This window comes from Chelmon rostratus, chromosome 21, assembly GCF_017976325.1.
Source record: "Chelmon rostratus isolate fCheRos1 chromosome 21, fCheRos1.pri, whole genome shotgun sequence".
NCBI lineage: Eukaryota > Metazoa > Chordata > Actinopteri > Chaetodontiformes > Chaetodontidae > Chelmon > Chelmon rostratus.
The window spans coordinates 4,682,382-4,699,690 of NC_055678.1; the positions used below are offsets into that span (position 1 = coordinate 4,682,382).

The window sequence follows — 17,309 nt, forward strand, 5'->3', positions numbered from 1 at the left end:
AATCTATAGGGCACAGACAAAACAATACTTTCCTTTTTGGGGAGTGGGTAACTGAAAGTTAACATCTGTTCTGGCTGCTGATGAATAATGAAGCCGAGGCCCGTTTGCCGCACTGCAGTGAGTTCGCGGGCTACCGTTGCATTGTGGGGAATGTAGTATTGGTGCGTGCAAAACACCAGCGGGCGGCTGTGGCCAGTTCTAATACTAATCAAATATAATCCGGGGGGCCGCATATAAATCCTTTGAGGGCCGCATCCGGCCCGCGGGCCTTGACTTTGACATATGTGACTTAGAGTCTATTTGTTCAGAGGACTGATAGAGAGCTTCATCACATGATGCAACAACAATCACCTGAAGCTCAATATCAGCGGAAACAATGAGCTTGTGGTGGACGACAAAGCTTCAGATATGGATGCTGCTGCAAAGAAGCTACAAACTGTAAAAGGAGAAAGTTTCATGCACATCTTTAACCCGGCAGCACAGAAGATCTCTACAATCTGCACAGTTTCAAGGTGGATGCCTAAGATTAGAGTCACCAGTTCAGTATCTGACCAAATGTGGAATGTGGTCACAATCTGCCTTCTGCTCCTGAGTTATGGTGTTGAATAACAGCCAGAAAAGAGTTTCTGCAGAACATTGTGATGTTACAGTTGACCAACTAGCAAATTAATTCTTGAGTTATGCTCAAAAATGTCTTGTGTGAGGTCACAGTAACCTTTGACCACAAAATTCAAATCAGTTCATCCTCGAGTCAAAGTGAACGTTGGTGCCAAATTGGAAGAAATTCCCTGAAGACGTTCCTGAGAATGGGAAGTACAGACGTACAGACAGACAACCTGAAAATGTAAAGCATCTGGGCGGAGGCATAAAACCCGAGGGCTGGTCATTCAGTCTGCTCAGCCCTCTTCCTCTGTGAGGAGAAGTGAGAGGTTTTATGTCTGGACTGCACAGAGTTGACAGGGACAAACATCTGCTCTACAGACCTCTCACAGACTCATGATGCTCGCTGGCTTCCTCCTTCTGCTCGTCCTCACAGGCGAGGTCTCTCCTGTCCTCTCAGGTAAGCCTTCTCACGTCCTCACAGCGTCCTCGTTGCTCTGGATCGTTGGAATTCATTTCTACCAAGAAAACTCTCTCAATCGAAACTGCTCTGAGTGAAGTCTGTGGCTTATGGAGAGCAATGTGGACAGTTTCTGAAGATAGGTGTTGCTTTATTTTTCAGATGCTATTCTTCGTGCTGTAAGCACCTGCATTGCATTTGAACAAATGAAGTAGAAACTGTGTGTATTGCTTGATACCAATAGAGACTGAGTGAGAAATTTCCTTTTATTATTGTCTTGTTAGCTTATATACTTACTTCAGTTTATTAGGTACACCTAGCTGAAACTAATGCAGTCTAATAAGAAGGGTCCTGCAGTAAGTCCTGCCTTCATGAAGCATGTCATGTTCAGTTTTTGTTGAAACAGTCGTTAGAAGGAAGATATTTTAATAACTTTCCTGCTGTGAATCCTCTCTAACTGTTATGAATTCAATCTGACCACATTTGCTGTTTTATATGAAGAAAACTGCAAACTTAAACAACTTTCTACTTTTCTGCAGCTAAATCTGGTTTTCAGATGCAGCTCTGAGTGCTGCTGGCCATTATTTTATTAATGTGCATCTGGTGGTATATAGCAGCCGGGTCTCAAGTGGAGAGCCTATTTAGACTCATGCATACTGTAAATTTGCCCACATGTAAAAGTCCTTTAGTGGTGAAGTGGAGCTAATCCACACGCCTGCCAACGCCCTCTGTGTGACCACAATCACTGCATATTACTGCAGATATTTCTGAGATGGACTGATATGAATTATTATTATATATTATTCATGTTCCTTCCCGTTAATGTCATCATGTTAACATGCCCAACTGCTAAGATTTACTGTGCTCACCATCTTAGTTTGGCATGTTGGCGTGCTAGCATTTGCTAATTAGCACTAAACGTACAAAGTGCAGCTGAGGCTCATGTGAATGTTATTAGTTTTGCAGGCTTTCGGTCATAAACCAAAGTATTGCACTAATTTAAATTTTGACCTGAGGAAAAATTAAGAGATCATCAAAATGTTTGCAAGTCATCCTTTGGGTGACATGAATGTCTGAATTAAGTTTCCTGGCAATCCATCCAGCTGTTGTTGAGACATCTGTGATTTGTCTGGGCAACAGTGATGGACTGACTGCCGCTAACACAGATAAAAAACTTCACGTTCAAAGGATTAAAGAGATGCAAGATACAAGAACCTGAGAGAGCTTCACTCGAACAAAGTTGCTCTGAAGGTCTGATTGAGAGCACGGTAATCTGCATCACATTGCAAACACTCTCATTGATAACGTGTCTCGTTGCTCTTTCTGCAGACGGGGAGATCTCCAGCGGTAATTGCAGTTATCGGGATCTTTTAAGGCACTTGAAGATCCAGGATAATAAGCTGTTCTCCATGACTCGGCCTGTCACTCACTACAATAATTACACAGAGGTAATCCTGGATGTGCTCATCTATGCCATCCTGGATGTGGTAAGTGGTTGTTTATAATTACAAATGTTGGTGTTTACAGCGCCACCATGTGGCCATTTATGACGCACTTTTATACCATTTGCGCTGTGCTCCCTGACAGCTTTCTGCTTTAGATTGCATCAGATGTGTTAACTGAAGTTACTGTCATATGAACTCTGATGTTTGCAAACCACATATTTCTTTGCCCGTAGAAAGAGAAGGAACAGAAATTTGTTTCGTACGTTTGGATCGATATGGTGAGTTCTCTCTGACAAACGAAGATTTTTGATTCAATCTAACCGCTCACACTGCTGGGGCACTGAAATCCCTTTTGTTTAAATGCATTCTTCCCCTTCTTTTCTCTGTAGTTCTGGTACGATTACTACATTTCTTGGGATCCTGATCAATTCTGTGGTATTAGAAACATAACTCTTCCTACTGATGCAGTGTGGAACCCAGATCTTACTATTGAAGAGATGTAAGTTTGAATGCAACAAGTTGTTCAAGCCAAATTCTAGTTGACAATTATAATAATTTTAATTGTTTTCTGCAAGATATCAGAGCTGGTAGTCGGACTCCAGGCAGACTTTAGCGTAGGAGCTTTCATATATATGTACTTTTCACACAGAAACACATTTTTATTGTGGTTTATTGCGCTCCGTCCTGCACACACACCATCCATCAGCCCTGAAACTGAATTCATTGCTCAAATGTGGGAACAAGCAGGCATGTGATATTATCATACGTGACATGGATCATGTTTTCTATAAAGAAACAGTTGGAGACATTCAGGGGTCTTTCTGTTATGACCTGAAATAATGTCACCAGCCAGCTTTTAACCAGTGATATTGCAGTTATACGTCTGTGTTGTGGTTGACTGCATGCTTTTAGTGTATTTTACAGAACTTATGTTGTTATATAGTTTAATAGATAATGCATTATGTGAAATTAAAGCATTCGTGTGAATGTGTGTGTGTTGTCCCACAGAACAGAGAAGGACAAGGCCTCTAAGAGTATTTATCTCGTCGCGTACAGCGACGGTAAAATCTTACTCAGGAACGACATGGTGGTGATCAGCACCTGCCGGATGCAAGTCTACAAATTTCCCTTCGACAGACAGAGCTGCGACCTCTCTTTCAAGTCTGTCATACACTCCAGTGAGCGCCTAACAGTGTTCTTATAAGTGCTTCATGTGTTCTTCATTGACTTCTGCAGTTTGTCACCTGAACGTCGATACTGTGCATTTCTTCCGTGTTAACCTGCACTTTTATTTTCGTCTCCCACCGCAGTGAACGAAATCCGGTTTGTTCAGTTCAGCAACTCTTCACGGACCGCCGAGTGGTCTCGCACGATGATGCAGACCCAGTCCGAGTGGCTGTTCGACGACATGATAGTCTCCACCAAAACGGTCAACAATTTTGGCATCCTTCAGAGCATGTTGGTTTGCACTGTAAGTATTTCTGGATTCAGACATATTCCTGGAGACACAAGCAAGTGGGAAGTAAACGTAAACTCCCAGGGTCATGGAGTTATGCAACCCCCTCTGTAACATAAGGAGGCAATTCTCTGGGTGGTGCTTTCACAAAATGAAGGAAATGAATTAATGTGACATTAATGGTTATTTAATAATGCTGATTTAATTGCATCTATTGGTTGGAGAGTGTGGTTCAGCGAGTTTTACTTAAGTAAGTGAAGAGAAGATTACCTTTTTGTTGCAATATGAGTTCTATGTACCTGTAACAGCTGTAGGTAACCTCTGTCAAACGTAATGGTCAACCACCTGACCCCTGAACATCACTTCACAGATCGTCATGAAGAGGCGCTCTGTCCTCTACATCGTCAACTTCATGCTGCCCATTATGTTGTTCCTCAGTCTGGACTTGGCCTCCTTCCTGATCTCCGACAGCGGCGGCGAGAAGCTCAGCTTTAAAGTCACCGTGCTGCTCGCCGTCACTGTGATGCAGCTCATTCTCAATGAAATTCTGCCGGCCTCTTCGGATCGGATTCCACTCATAGGTAAAGCTCAGAGTCTTTATGCTCTTGATGTGAACAGGAACAGCACACGGTGACTCAGTGTGCGGGTGTTTGTCCATATTAACGATGCTGCCATCGCCCTTCAGCGCTCTACTGCGTTGGGATTTTTGGTCTGATGCTCATGAGCCTCCTGGAGACGATCGTGGTGATGTACCTGATTAGGAAAGACTCTGAGGCCCAAGACAACGAGGAAGACAAAGACCAAAGCCAGAGCGAGGACTGTGGGGTCAAACCAGGCATAGTCAGCAGCCATAACTGTTTTAGAGGTGAGGTTCATGACAACAAACAGGCAACAGGCATGCATAAAAAAAACATTTCACAAAGTAGTTCATTGTATTATTTTGAATCTGAACTAACCACGTTTTGTGTCTAATGCATCTCTGCAGACGTTAATAAATTGATTCACTGTCCCTGTCCCTGTGATGTGTCTCCTGGTGAAACATCATCTGAACTGCTGCCAGTGACCAGAGAGGTAAGGATTATCTCAAAATATTCCAGAATAATCCAAATTAACTGCTTCTTCCTGCAGAAAGAGTCCCGATAAAAGAGATGATGTTGTGTGGCGCGGATCATCCAGCGTGATGGGGACGCTGTCTCTCCAAAAAGATTTTAATCAAATGGGCTTTTTTCATTCATCCTCTTTATACCACTCCACTGAATTTTTGATTTTGATTGGCTGGAAGGTGTGGATTAACTGGTATTATAACTAGTATGAATTTAATGATAGACAGGTTTTCAGTGTACAGTAAAGGATGGATGCGCAGCAGTGGGTCGAAAATGTATCAACACCTTTTCCAGGTTTCCATCCAAATGATACACAGGTTGCTGTGTGTGTGTGTGTGTGTGTGTGTGTGTGTGTGTGTGTGTGTGTGTGTGTGTGCATCACAACTAAGCGTGCATGGTGCATGATAGAGTGATTGATAATTACTGTGTTATAGCTGATTGGTTCAAGAAAAAAAACTCATGGAAAGTTTTAACCACGTTTTAATGAACCACTTTTTCAGGGTAGCAGCGGCCAACTGACGGAGGAATCCTGCAACCCTGAGAAGCTCCCAGGTGAAATGACGGGCGCGGTGAAAACACCTGCTGCTAAGAAAGGAAGAAAGCCTGGCTACTGGACCAGAGTGGCTCAAACAATCAACAAAGTCTTCTTCTTTGTCTATATCGCAGGCGCCGGCCTGTTCTTAGGCTCTCTGTTTTTGAGTTGGGACAGAACAGACTAAACAGACAGTACTAAATAATGAGACATACTGTACGATGGAGTTATAGGTCCCACAAGTTGTAAACATCAGAAGCTGTAAACACAAAGTCACACCACCCTGCAGGTAATGTGTTGTGCTGATTACAAACTTTGATGTCACTAACTTGTGTCACTAACCACACATCTTACACGTACTCCCACCTGGCCTCAGTGGCCTAGTTACCTAATCTTAAAAATCACTTTCATTTTCTCCTCTTTTGATGCTTCTTTAGCAAAGCTGTTAGAGAAACTTGGCTGTTCAGGTAGTGTTTGATGCTTCACTACACACATCTTCCATTGGCATGTCTCACACAGTAGTTCACATATTGTATTCTAGATTTGTTTTAGTTTAGTTTATAGAAGAAGGGATAGTGCCAATGAATAAAATGCATGGTAAAAACGCCAGAATTAGCCAAAAAAGTATTAGCCAAGGTTTTAAAAGGGCTTCATAAATCCATCCAAGCAACAACAAAACAGAGCATGCAGTTTAAACTTTGGCGCATGGTCATTATAGGGAATCCACCAATACAGATATGTTGAAAAAATCAAGCATGCAGGTGTTAGCAAAGTTGCACGTTGTCCTACTTGAAAATGTCTTTACAGTGCAATATTACCAATAAAGCTGACTCTGATTCCAATATGGACAAACCTTACGATACACCCAAAAACATATTAAAACATGTACAATTTTAGATATGAAACGTTTTAAACAATGAAGCATGTAGTTAAGTGCAAGCATATTCATATCATACTTGTCATAGCTTTTGTTCCTGCAGGAATTTTATCAAAGCTCTACTACAAAGGTGCAAACATGGCTAAAAAATGATTTTAAGGTTTCTATTAGGAATTTGTAGTTTCCAAGGCTCGGATAGTCAGTTTACAGCTGTTTTAAAAGGCTGCGTAGGAGACCACTCCCCATGTGAAGTGCTTTGACTCTGCTATTCTGAAGATATAAAATTTGTTTTTCTGTATTCAATTGCATCATGTTGTCTTTCTGTGGTGTTCACGTCTCTATCTGCATTACTCTGCTTTATGTATTCATAATCAAATAACCTGATATCTGTTTTCTACACTGGCTCTGAAGAGATGCACCAGTCTTTATAATGCAGAAATATACAATATGAACAAAACCTGTTCTCTCTGTTTCTATGTGTACGTGTGTGTGAGAGAGAGCGGTGAGAAGCTGCCTTACTTTAACACCTCTGCACACATGGCCAGCTGCTCCATTAAATGGGAATGACTTTCACTAAAACACACAAGAAGAGTGATTTAAATATGAACAAATAAGGCGAGAATAAAAAGTTAGTGCTCTGCTGGTTCAGTTTATGAACTGCACTTGTGTCCTCACCAAGAATCGACACCTTAATGTGAAGAGATCTATACATCCCTCTGAGCCTGGAAGCTGTATCTCTTCTTTCACTATATATATATATGAAAATAATACGTGGAATTTAACTCTTCAAGTGAAGTTTGAATTAGTTTAACAGCAAATAACCCAACAAAGATTTGCTCTTCTTTGTGCAATTGCTTTTATTACTTTGATTTCACATTATTATAAGAATATTTTTCTGGCTCACACTGTTTCATAAAAACATCAGACATTATGAATCACATTCATAAAAAGACATGAGCTGACTCCAAAACTTAATAAACTTAATTTTGGACAACTGGGTCAGATTGGCAACACAATTATTTGAGATGGAAAGATGAAAAAAAGCCTCAGATATTTTTGTAAAACTAGGCAATGCATCTGCATGAAGTATGTATTTTATTTCATTTTAATTTCTTAAAATCAGCCGCTGTCGGCTGTTCTGTTGCATGCGCTGTAATTGCAGCTGTTTGAGTGCGCTGTGTCCTCCGGCGCCGCAGGTGGCGCTGTTCGCTTCAACCTCACCGCGCTGTCGTTCAATCAGTGACGTGGATTTCCATTGAGGCAGTCGGTGCTGCCAAAAATCCAGACTTACCACCGTCTCACAGCTTTTCCACTAACTTTCTTCACATTTAGAAGTTGGACCACTTATTTCCCTTCCGTCGTTGGTCACACTTGAGCACAGTTTTGTCACAGCTTTCCTAACAGGTGAGCGGCTCCCGTAAAACGTCAACGTTAGAGGGGTTTCCTGGTGTCTGCTAGTCCAAAGTATCTGCATTTCAAACTGTTAAAACTGCTTCAAAATTCCCTCCTGTGTTCACTGTCAACATTAAATGTGCAGAGGGTTTTCTCGCAGACTCCAGGATGAGTAAAAACAGCAAAGTGTTGAACCTGAAGGATAAAATCAGCGGTAATGAAATGGACCTGAGCCTGTGTAACCTCACCGAGGTGCCCGTCAGAGAGCTGGTAAGTTAGTCATCGCCTCTTTGTGTGGAAATCAAACATTCATGGCGTTAAATTTGCTTTATGTGAATGTACTGTACCTGTACTGTATGTTTATTAAATGTACAGTTTGAGCTTATATTAAACTGACCTGCTATCGTTTATCCCAACAGGCTTTATTCACCAAAGCAACTGTTCTGGACTTGTCCTGCAACAACATTACCTCCCTCCCTGTGAGTACAAACAGTCTTTCTGTACCAAAATGCACAGTTTCACCCCTTAAATCTGTGGCCCCCAACTGTTTTGACTTGTGTGTGCGTGTGACCCCTCACCTCTCATGGTGGCCTCAGTGTGTGTGAGCAGTTCAACCACAGTGATTTACCTTCTCTGAGGGTTTAGTTTGAAGGATCTTTAAGAGGCCTGAAGAGGCAAAAGTGTCCAGATAACATCAGGAACCCCTCATATTTATCTTGGGACCGTAGGCTGGGAGCCATGGCCTTCACTGTACTTGATATTTCAATCAAAAGATAATTTCACCATTTAAGTTTCATAACATTAAGAAATAAGGCTTTTTATTTTTATTTTTATTTTTTATTTTTTTTTAAATAAATAGATAAATGAATGTGCTAAACCACGATGGCAAGAGTAAGTGAGGGATTATTTTTTTAATTCTTGAATTAAAGGTATGCAGCTACTTCCTCTTGCTTCATGGCAAAGCCTGTAAACCTCTTCATGTACCTGTGAACTGTAAAATAAGAAAATGTTGAGCTTTAGGCTGTTTAAAGTTGTGAAGTTTTTCATTGTGTTTGATATAAAACAGTCAAAAAGTTCACAGGTTGTTAAAGACGCTTAATTTATAACATGAGATCAAATGGAGCAAAGATTAATGTGAATTTAAGGTGATTTGCAGCTCTTCCTGACATGTTTGTGGGGTTTTCTTTATCTGAATGAAGAGTGTGAGAGTGAAATATTCTGTATTTTTGTGGGTCTTAACCTTTTTCAGAGCTGCCTGACACTTGGCCTGCTAACCTTGAACATTAACTGCAGACTTTCCATTGTTGTCAGTTTCACTCACAAACCAAGGATGCTAAGATTTAGGTTATTTCTTCTCGGTTTCTTTCGTGTAGCCAGAGTTCTGCAGCCTGACCCACCTGGTGAAGGTGGATCTGAGTAAAAACCAGCTGACCTCTCTGCCAGATGACCTGGGGAACCTGGCTAGCCTTCAACATCTGGACCTGTACAACAACAAGCTGAGCGTCCTGCCTGTCAGCTTCTCGCAGCTCAGGGTTGGTGCCAGACTGCATACACTTCTTCTAGTAACATATAGCTGCAACGTCAGTGTGTGTAATGTCAGGCCTGATGGTGCCCATTATCTGTTAGGTGTTTATATTTCAATACCTGTTATCTGGTGTTGACACTGGTTATCTGCTGCTCTGTTTTCTTACAGGTCACCCACCACACTGTTCTTCATAACAGTCATTCAGTGTAGTTGATAAAGTCCATCAGAGCCTGCTGGGTTTTTTTAAAGTAATAGATTGACATCTCAATGTGCTTATTCTCTTTCTTGCTGTGAGTTTGATGAGAACATTGTTGCCACTCTTAAATCTGTACATTAATATGAAGCGCACCAGCAGCCAGTTAGCTTAGCTTAGCATAAAGATGGAAGGAAGAGGACACAGCTAGTCTGGCTCTGTCCTAAGGTAAAATATCAGACGACCTCGAAAGCTCACTAATTAACACATTATATCTCATCTGTTTATTCTTTAAAAAACTAATTTGTGAGCTGTAGAGGTTGTTTCTAACCTTTGTAAATCTTGTCTGGCTGTTTACAGTCTTTATGCTAAGCTAAGCTAACCTGCAGCAGCTTTATGTTTAGCTGTAGTTTCGTATTTTTGGACGCTTGCACTGATTTATTTTAGTACCCTGCACTTGTGTGAGTTGTAAGAAGTCGACATCAGTGCAGACTCAGTGCAGTTAAGCATCATATCCTTTCTTACTTGATGTGTGAGGTGGCTTCGCTGGCCTTGTTTTGATCTCTGACAGCATTTTTTTTTAAACTCGGTCTATATGTGTGTCTTTGCTCTCAGAGTCTGAAGTGGTTGGATCTGAAGGATAACCCGCTGGAGGCTGGCCTGGCCAAGGCAGCAGGAGACTGTCTGGATGAGAAGCAGTGCAAACAGTGTGCCTCCAGGGTGAGAGAGAGAAGAATGACTGAGAGGAGATCAATAACACAGTCTACAGTGTCTACAACTAAACTCGTTTTCTTCCAGGTTCTGCAGCACATGAGGGCTATTCAGGATGAGGTCGACCGTGCACGAGAGAAACGCCTCCTGAGGGAAAAAGGTGAGTGTCAGGAGCTTCAGAATCGTTTCTGTTAATGTACGCTGACCAAAATGTGCGTGTGGGGTCGAGTATAGAAGGCTGTCGCTTAATGAAAACTGGAATCGAATGTCTGGTCAGAAAGTAATCAACAGGTGAAACGCAAGAATCACATCATACCTGCCCTGTTGATCAAAGTGTGTAACACAGTGCCATTCACTAGTGCTGGAAGAAGTACTCAGGTCTTCTACTGAAGTAAAAGTACCAATAAATCAATGTGAAAGTACTCCATAACAAGTAAAGTCCTGCATTCAGAATCCTTCTCAAGTAATTGTAGATTTTTCATCAGCAAAATGTTATTGAGTAAAAAGTACAATGTTTTACTCTGAATTGTGGTGGAGTAGAAATACTCAAGTAAAATACCTCAGAACTGGTCTTAAGTACAGTAGTTGAGTAAATGTATTTAGTTACTCCCCACCACTGCAGTTCGGCTTGGAGAGTGCACCTTGGTGCACCGGGAAGTGGTCAAATCCCACCTGCCAGTGTCCTGCAGACAGGCAGAGGCAGGTTTTATTCATTCAATGTGAAGTCAGAGACGTGCAACACCATCACATCGTCTGTGCGTCTGCAGTGAGCACCGTCACAGACCCACCGTCACAGACCCACACTGAGATCTGATTAGATTTTATTTATATTGGTATTGATCCAGCTAAAATGGAAGATTACAGAATTAATCTTGCATAATTGGCCATTTTCACAAGAAACAGACACCATACATCCTGAATTCAGTGGAGTGTAATCATAACGCCAGACCAGAAGACAAAAGAACAACAAGAGCAGAAACATAAAGAACGGATGTTTAAATAAAAAACATCACAGTTCTGATTTGTTCCAATGAAAGTTAAGATCTATCATCGTTAAAAGTTTGGAGTTTTCTCTAACATTTCATGACAGCAGAACTTGCCTGACAATCTTCAGGTTTTTAACTTTTCTTCGGTATCGGAGCAGTCCAGTGATAGCTGTTTGTGCATCCATGGATACATTTTAAACAGAATCTGCAAATAGTTAATTCAGCATATTTTAATGGTGCCAAACTGCCTAAATGTTAATATATGTACGCTTAAAATAACAGCAAATTAACTGAATCCATGACAACATTATGCTTCTGTCTCCATAAATCCAACAAATATGGGAACTGCCTTTTCAAAACGAGCGCGATTATGTTGGGTGGCCCACTCCCTGTTGCCCCCCCTCCGGCCCTCCGCCTTTGTTTTGGGTGTGGGGGTCCTGTTTCTTTTGGAGATCCAGTGGTAGGGGTCATCCAGCCCTCCAAACAAAGCATTTTCAGATGCAGACTCCAAATTCCCAGAATGCTTTGTGAACTGAGGCAGTGTGACATGAATCATGGCTCCTGGTGCAGAGAGGGAAGGAAGTTCACATCTTTTCTAATAATCATGTAGACGATGAGTTGTGAGTGACCGTAACATTGGGGTTATTTCTATGTTCTGTATGTGAAGCTTGACAAATAATCCAGGAGCAAATTTTCTGCTTCTCCTCACTCATCTGATATTAGATTAATGTTCTTACTGGCTATATCCAGCAAATTTGGTCATAATTCTCACTATAACAGTTGATAGTAGCAGCGAGCACCAGGCCCAGTTCCTGGACGCAGATTTCAAGCCCTTAGTCTTGTAGCTCCGTTCTGAGGGGCCACAAACCAGCTGACGGCACTCCAAAACTAGGAGTCCGACCAAGCAGGGGGGCATTGGGATAAAGCATAAGACCCTCTGGTTGAGACTGTCATGCGTTTAATGTCCAAATTCAACTTCCTCCTTCATCCTGTTCTACATTGTGTCAACGTGTCACCATGGTATAGTGTCATTAGAGATAGTGCTGATGGTGCTTTTTATCTGCTGAGGATGGGGTGCATTTTATTTCTGCCGGTTATCTTCATGTCCTGCTGTGAACGAACGTGACAGCGATCAGTCTGACTGCATCTCCTCACAACACCTTCTTCTTCATCCCTCTGTCAGAGCTGGAGAGGAAGAAGGAGGCGAAGCAGAGGGAGCGGGAGGCCAGAGAGAAGGAGGCTCGCAAACGGGAGAAGGCGGAGCAGAAGGAGAAAAGGAGGAAAGAGTACAACGCTCAGGTGGCGGCCGTGGCTGCACGGGAACAGCAGAAGAAGAAGAGCGAGGAGAAGAAGAAAAAGAACGGACAGGCAGCAGGTGGGATGATGCACCTCTTAAAGGGATGGTTCATGTTTTTTTTTTCTTTTTACAAATTTACCAACACACACTTGTGTATTGAGTTAAAGAACATTTATAGATTTCTTAAAATCTAATTTATGTGAGGTAGAAAGTATTTGCTAATTTAGCCAACCTTTCCACCAGAGTGATAGTTGTCCTATATGAGGTTAATGCAGGGTTTTGGTCATTGAGTAACCCCTTACCAACAATAGTTTAGGTCACTCAAGCTTTTGGGTTGATTTCCCACCTTTGTTGGCTTCAGTTTGTGTGTTATGAGAAAACTTGAGTTGAGAAAGACAATCCATCACAGTCAACATTTAGTAGCTTTATTATTATTATTATTAGTCATTAATGAATTTATTAAGCATCTGTGCAGGGAAGGAATGAAGCTAAAAGTTCTACAAAGACCTCAAGGCAAAGTTAACACAGAATTACATTATGTAAAAATATTATAATACAAAATATTACAGCTAAAACTGCTGCTGCAAAAATAAAGCAAATTAAAATGAGTTCAAGAGAAAAAGGAAACAAAACTCATAACTATAACAGTTATTTCTCATTCCAGTTGTGCAACAGTCAACACTATAATTGTGAAATTACCAGCTTGCTTAAGTTTATTTTCTTAATACTGATGACAGATGGACAAGGAGTTTGAATGGTGCGTCAGTATCTAAAAGAAACTGAGCCACATTATTGGAACAGAGAGGAGGATGATGTTCAGACAGTCTGGTAGAAGAGAGCTGAAATAATATTTAATACCGAATACATTTAAACCCGTCTGTAGTTTACTGATGTAAAGACAAAGATGGAGAATCAGGGATGATTCAATCCAGTCGATCAGACAGATGCATCGCAGCGACTGTTTCCACAACTCTTCACATTCAAGGATGATTCAACATCCGACATTCTGGCTGAAAAAAGCTTCACATTCATGAGCCATGTTGAAAAACAAACAGAGCAAAGACGGATTTTGTGAGAAACCTATTGATGATGATGTTATTTCTTGCGTCCCGGGACCTTTTCTTTGTACTCGATTAGTGTAGTTGATTATTTGGTAGCGCACCAAACAATCAAAACCCAGGTTTAGTTATTTAAAAGTTTGTTTTCAGTGTTTTAGGATTGTTCTAATGTCACGTCTTCTAACTTCATCTCAGCAGATAAAAAGGTTGTCGTGGAATCGGCGCCTAAACCCCGACGTTCTCTCATTGGCCTGATGTTCAAGGTCCTCCTCCTGCTGCTACTGGGATTGGCCGGAGTCGCCGCCGCCTGCAGACTGACCGACCTGCAGAAGGAAGCCATGTGCGTGCCGGTCAACGTCGCCGTGGACGACAGCCTATCCTGGGCCAGAGAGCAGGAGGGCGTGGTCAGACAGCTGGTGCAAAATCTGTCGTCCGCGGCGAAGGAGTTTCTCGAATCTACGCAAGCGTCTAAGAACTAAACTATCATCCGCCTCCATCAGCTTCCAGAGCTGCAGGTTCCCCACCCCTGCCTGGCCTGGAATTTTTGTTTTTTAATAAGCTGAAATCTTGAATCTCATTGAAAATGGGCAACCCTGCATCCCCTCACCCCGCTGGAGGTGCTGGGAGGTGAAGTCTGTACAGAAGGATGAAGGGCGATGGACAGATGTGTTGAAATCATCTTAAATTCCTATGGAATTGTTGTCACTCTTGTACCCTCTTCGTACTACAGCCTGTTTTTAAAAAAACAAACAAACAAAAAAACGCATCATCTCAAATGTCTCCCCGTCGGCCATGTTTTGCTCTCTGCACGGTTTGTGTTCGGGCGCATTACATGGAGCGTGGGCGGTGTTTGAGAGACGCTCAGTGAAATGTCAGGTGGCCCTGTCCGTGCTGCACTGGAGCGTCGAGTCACACGCTGACTGCCAGTCAGAGCTGTGCATCAGCCAGGGTTAGATGTGGCACCGTGAGCATGTGCAGCCAAGGCAGAGTGAATGTACAACCCACTCGTCTGTGGCCTCTTCAACATCAGTCAATCCAGCTAGATCTCACAGCTAAAACACACCGTCAGGCACGCCAACGAGAGCCCGACTGATACATGAGGATGTTTATCTAACATGTAACAATATCAGGCTAATAACTAATGAGAAGCTGCAGAAATGCCAAAGGAATGTTTGAGGGCGTTTAGAAACACTGACACCCACCAGAAAGAAAAATGTCCGTCCAGTAATGTGATTAATCGATTTACAAATATAGTTGCAGTAAAAGATATAAATTATTATGTGTATTTCTTTTTTTTTTAAACCCTCAAATACTGATATCTGTGTTGGCCTCACACATCTGGCATCAGTCTGGCTCCAATTGCACCCCCTTCCCACTGCACAAACTGGATTAAAAGGACCACACCAACAGTTTTGCTCGTTAGCCCTTTTTCTAGAAATCCAGTCTACATGACAGATATCCATTTTACAAATCACGCTGTTGTGTTTTGAACCTTTTCACCTGCTGCGCTCACTGGTTTCCATTCATTTCTGTACAGTCTACAACAGACGTTTACTGTAACAGTAAACATAAAGTCTACAGTATTGTGTTGAAGTGAAATGAGATAATGCAGTGCACACATTTCAGTGTTAATCTGCACTTTAAAGGCTTTACTACACAAATAATTTAAACTTTAACACAAATATCAGACTTGATGTTGGAGAGTCTGCTAATTGATCGTCACCACGGAAAGCAGTGGAGTGAAGGAAATGTCCAAAAACACAGCAGCAGAACTTGCTGAAAGGTTAGCTGTAATATAAAGAGTACAAAGGGGGGTATTAGTTGTAAAAACAGTGGTATGATCCTTTTTGAAGAGCGCCATGGTTACAGTTGTTAACTTTAGCTTGGAATCTGTTAATCCTGTGCTGAATGAGGATCAAGTGTTGATACCGAACTCACGGCCCAAACTCTGAAATGCCTTTCTTCCTGCAATCGGTCATCTGTAACGTGAACTACAGAAACAAAAAGTTCTTTCAGTTTAACTTTTGAAAGACAATATGTTCTCATTTTTTGGGGCGTCTTCATGCAAAAAGCTGCCTTTGCCGCTGTGGTTGTTGTACAGCTTCGTCCATGCTCAAACGTTGTCAGCGTCAATAAATGGCTATGCACTGCAAGAAATATCTGAACGTTGTGTTTTTGTAGCAGGAGCAGGACGGTGGGGAAGTTTTCTTTCATACTGGTGCCAATAGGCTTTTTCAATACTAAGGGTTTAATTTTGTTTGAACATAAAATAAATAACTCACAGCCTGAAAGTGGCCAAAATCTTATTAAAATAAAGAGTAAGAAAACAAGACTAAAGATATTGAAGCTCAACAACCAGCATTACTGAGGACAGCTCTACAGATGTAGAACAATTCTACTCAGAAAAGAGACATGAAATATGCTGATTCTTACTGAGAGTTATCTGAGATGACTTCATATGTGAAGCCACTGCCAGCAGCTGGTTAGCTTAGCATAGCACAGAGACTGGAAACAGCTAGCCTAGCTCTTGCCAAACGTTGTTTTTTACACTTTGGTTTTTGTTTGGATTTAACAAACGAGATATGAGTTATTAATTCGATTAATTCCATAAATTTCCAATTTAATTTGATAACTTTTGATCATACATCAGGTGATCTTCGTCAACAAAGAGTTTTCCCCGTTAAATTGACTCGCAGATGTTCAAATTTCCATTTTTATATGTGACAACTCTAGAACAAGCTAATGCTTGTATGCAACATAAAACACACTCAGTTTCCTCAAAACCTGATACTTTCTAATAAATAATGTATTTCTATTACAAAAAGCACCATCCTTTACTGTCTCATCTCTGGTTGATGATCAGTTGTAAGTAAGTAAAAGATTAAGCGTAAATAAAAACATTAACCAAAAACGCAATGCATTGGGGGTTTTCAGCCCTGAGTCTTGTCTGCAGTCTCCCTCTCAGCCTGTGCAGAGTCCTAACAACTTCCATAAATAAGATACAGCAGCCTTAAGCTGCCTGAGCGGTAAAACCTGGTAACAACATCTCACTTCACAGTGGTCATTTTAACATAATCAACAGATCTAACTCTTTCACCTGGATTTGGACAGCTGAGGTGAGACTATCATCTCAAAATTACTGGATGCTGGATATGCAGCAAATGGCACACTGATGTCTGAGAGGATACAACAAGTAGCATTACATCCTTCCATTTTCACATCTCAATAAAGCTCCTGCAGTCGGCATTTGATCTTAACCGCCAGCCTTCCGGTTCTGAATGAGAAAATTATGAGAGATGCAGCAGACTAATGTGGCAATTAGGAGGAACACGAGACAAATATGTTTGTTGTAATGTACAAGAGATGTGTTTCACTCTGATTAGGCCTCACAGGAAAATGGAAATGTTATTCTCTCTTACATTTAGTACCTTGTTTATTGTGCAATTTACTACCAAACAGTCCAAATTAGTCTCTGTGATACTGAGCCAAATGTAAAGAGGCATAAACTTGCCTTTTGCTTGTGTAATTATGAATTTTACAGTTCTGCTTTATGTGTATGTATTACTGCTACAAAGCGCCTGTATGAGGATTCAATTGGACGCCAAACCAAACTGAATTAACCACTTCCACCAGAAACCACAAGATATCAAAAACCACCGGACGTTTCTGTCCAC

At 41.5% G+C, this 17,309-nt stretch overlaps 2 protein-coding genes across 4 annotated transcripts; both read left to right on the forward strand.

Annotated features, from left to right (window-relative positions):
• The first annotated feature begins 999 nt into the window (after positions 1-999).
• Positions 1,000-5,783, forward strand: LOC121625266 (5-hydroxytryptamine receptor 3A-like). The gene is made up of 10 exons (XM_041963348.1): positions 1,000-1,060; positions 2,390-2,547; positions 2,739-2,783; positions 2,895-3,004; positions 3,514-3,683; positions 3,816-3,976; positions 4,332-4,542; positions 4,647-4,826; positions 4,947-5,032; positions 5,565-5,783. The coding sequence occupies exons 1-10, from the start codon at positions 1,000-1,002 to the stop codon at positions 5,781-5,783; spliced, it is 1,401 nt and encodes a 466-aa protein (XP_041819282.1).
• A 1,945-nt stretch (positions 5,784-7,728) lies between these two features.
• lrrc59 (leucine rich repeat containing 59) lies at positions 7,729-16,325 on the forward strand. 3 transcript variants are annotated; one of them, XM_041963478.1, is made up of 8 exons: positions 7,729-7,877; positions 8,011-8,135; positions 8,285-8,344; positions 9,239-9,397; positions 10,199-10,303; positions 10,382-10,454; positions 12,464-12,655; positions 13,831-16,325. In XM_041963478.1, the coding sequence occupies exons 2-8, from the start codon at positions 8,034-8,036 to the stop codon at positions 14,112-14,114; spliced, it is 975 nt and encodes a 324-aa protein (XP_041819412.1). In that variant the 5' UTR covers positions 7,729-7,877; positions 8,011-8,033; the 3' UTR covers positions 14,115-16,325. The 3 variants fall into 3 exon arrangements, with proteins under 3 accessions (XP_041819412.1, XP_041819411.1, XP_041819413.1); XM_041963477.1 differs by having other exon boundaries at positions 8,026-8,135; XM_041963479.1 differs by having other exon boundaries at positions 8,026-8,135; positions 13,834-16,325.
• The last annotated feature ends 984 nt before the right edge of the window (positions 16,326-17,309 follow it).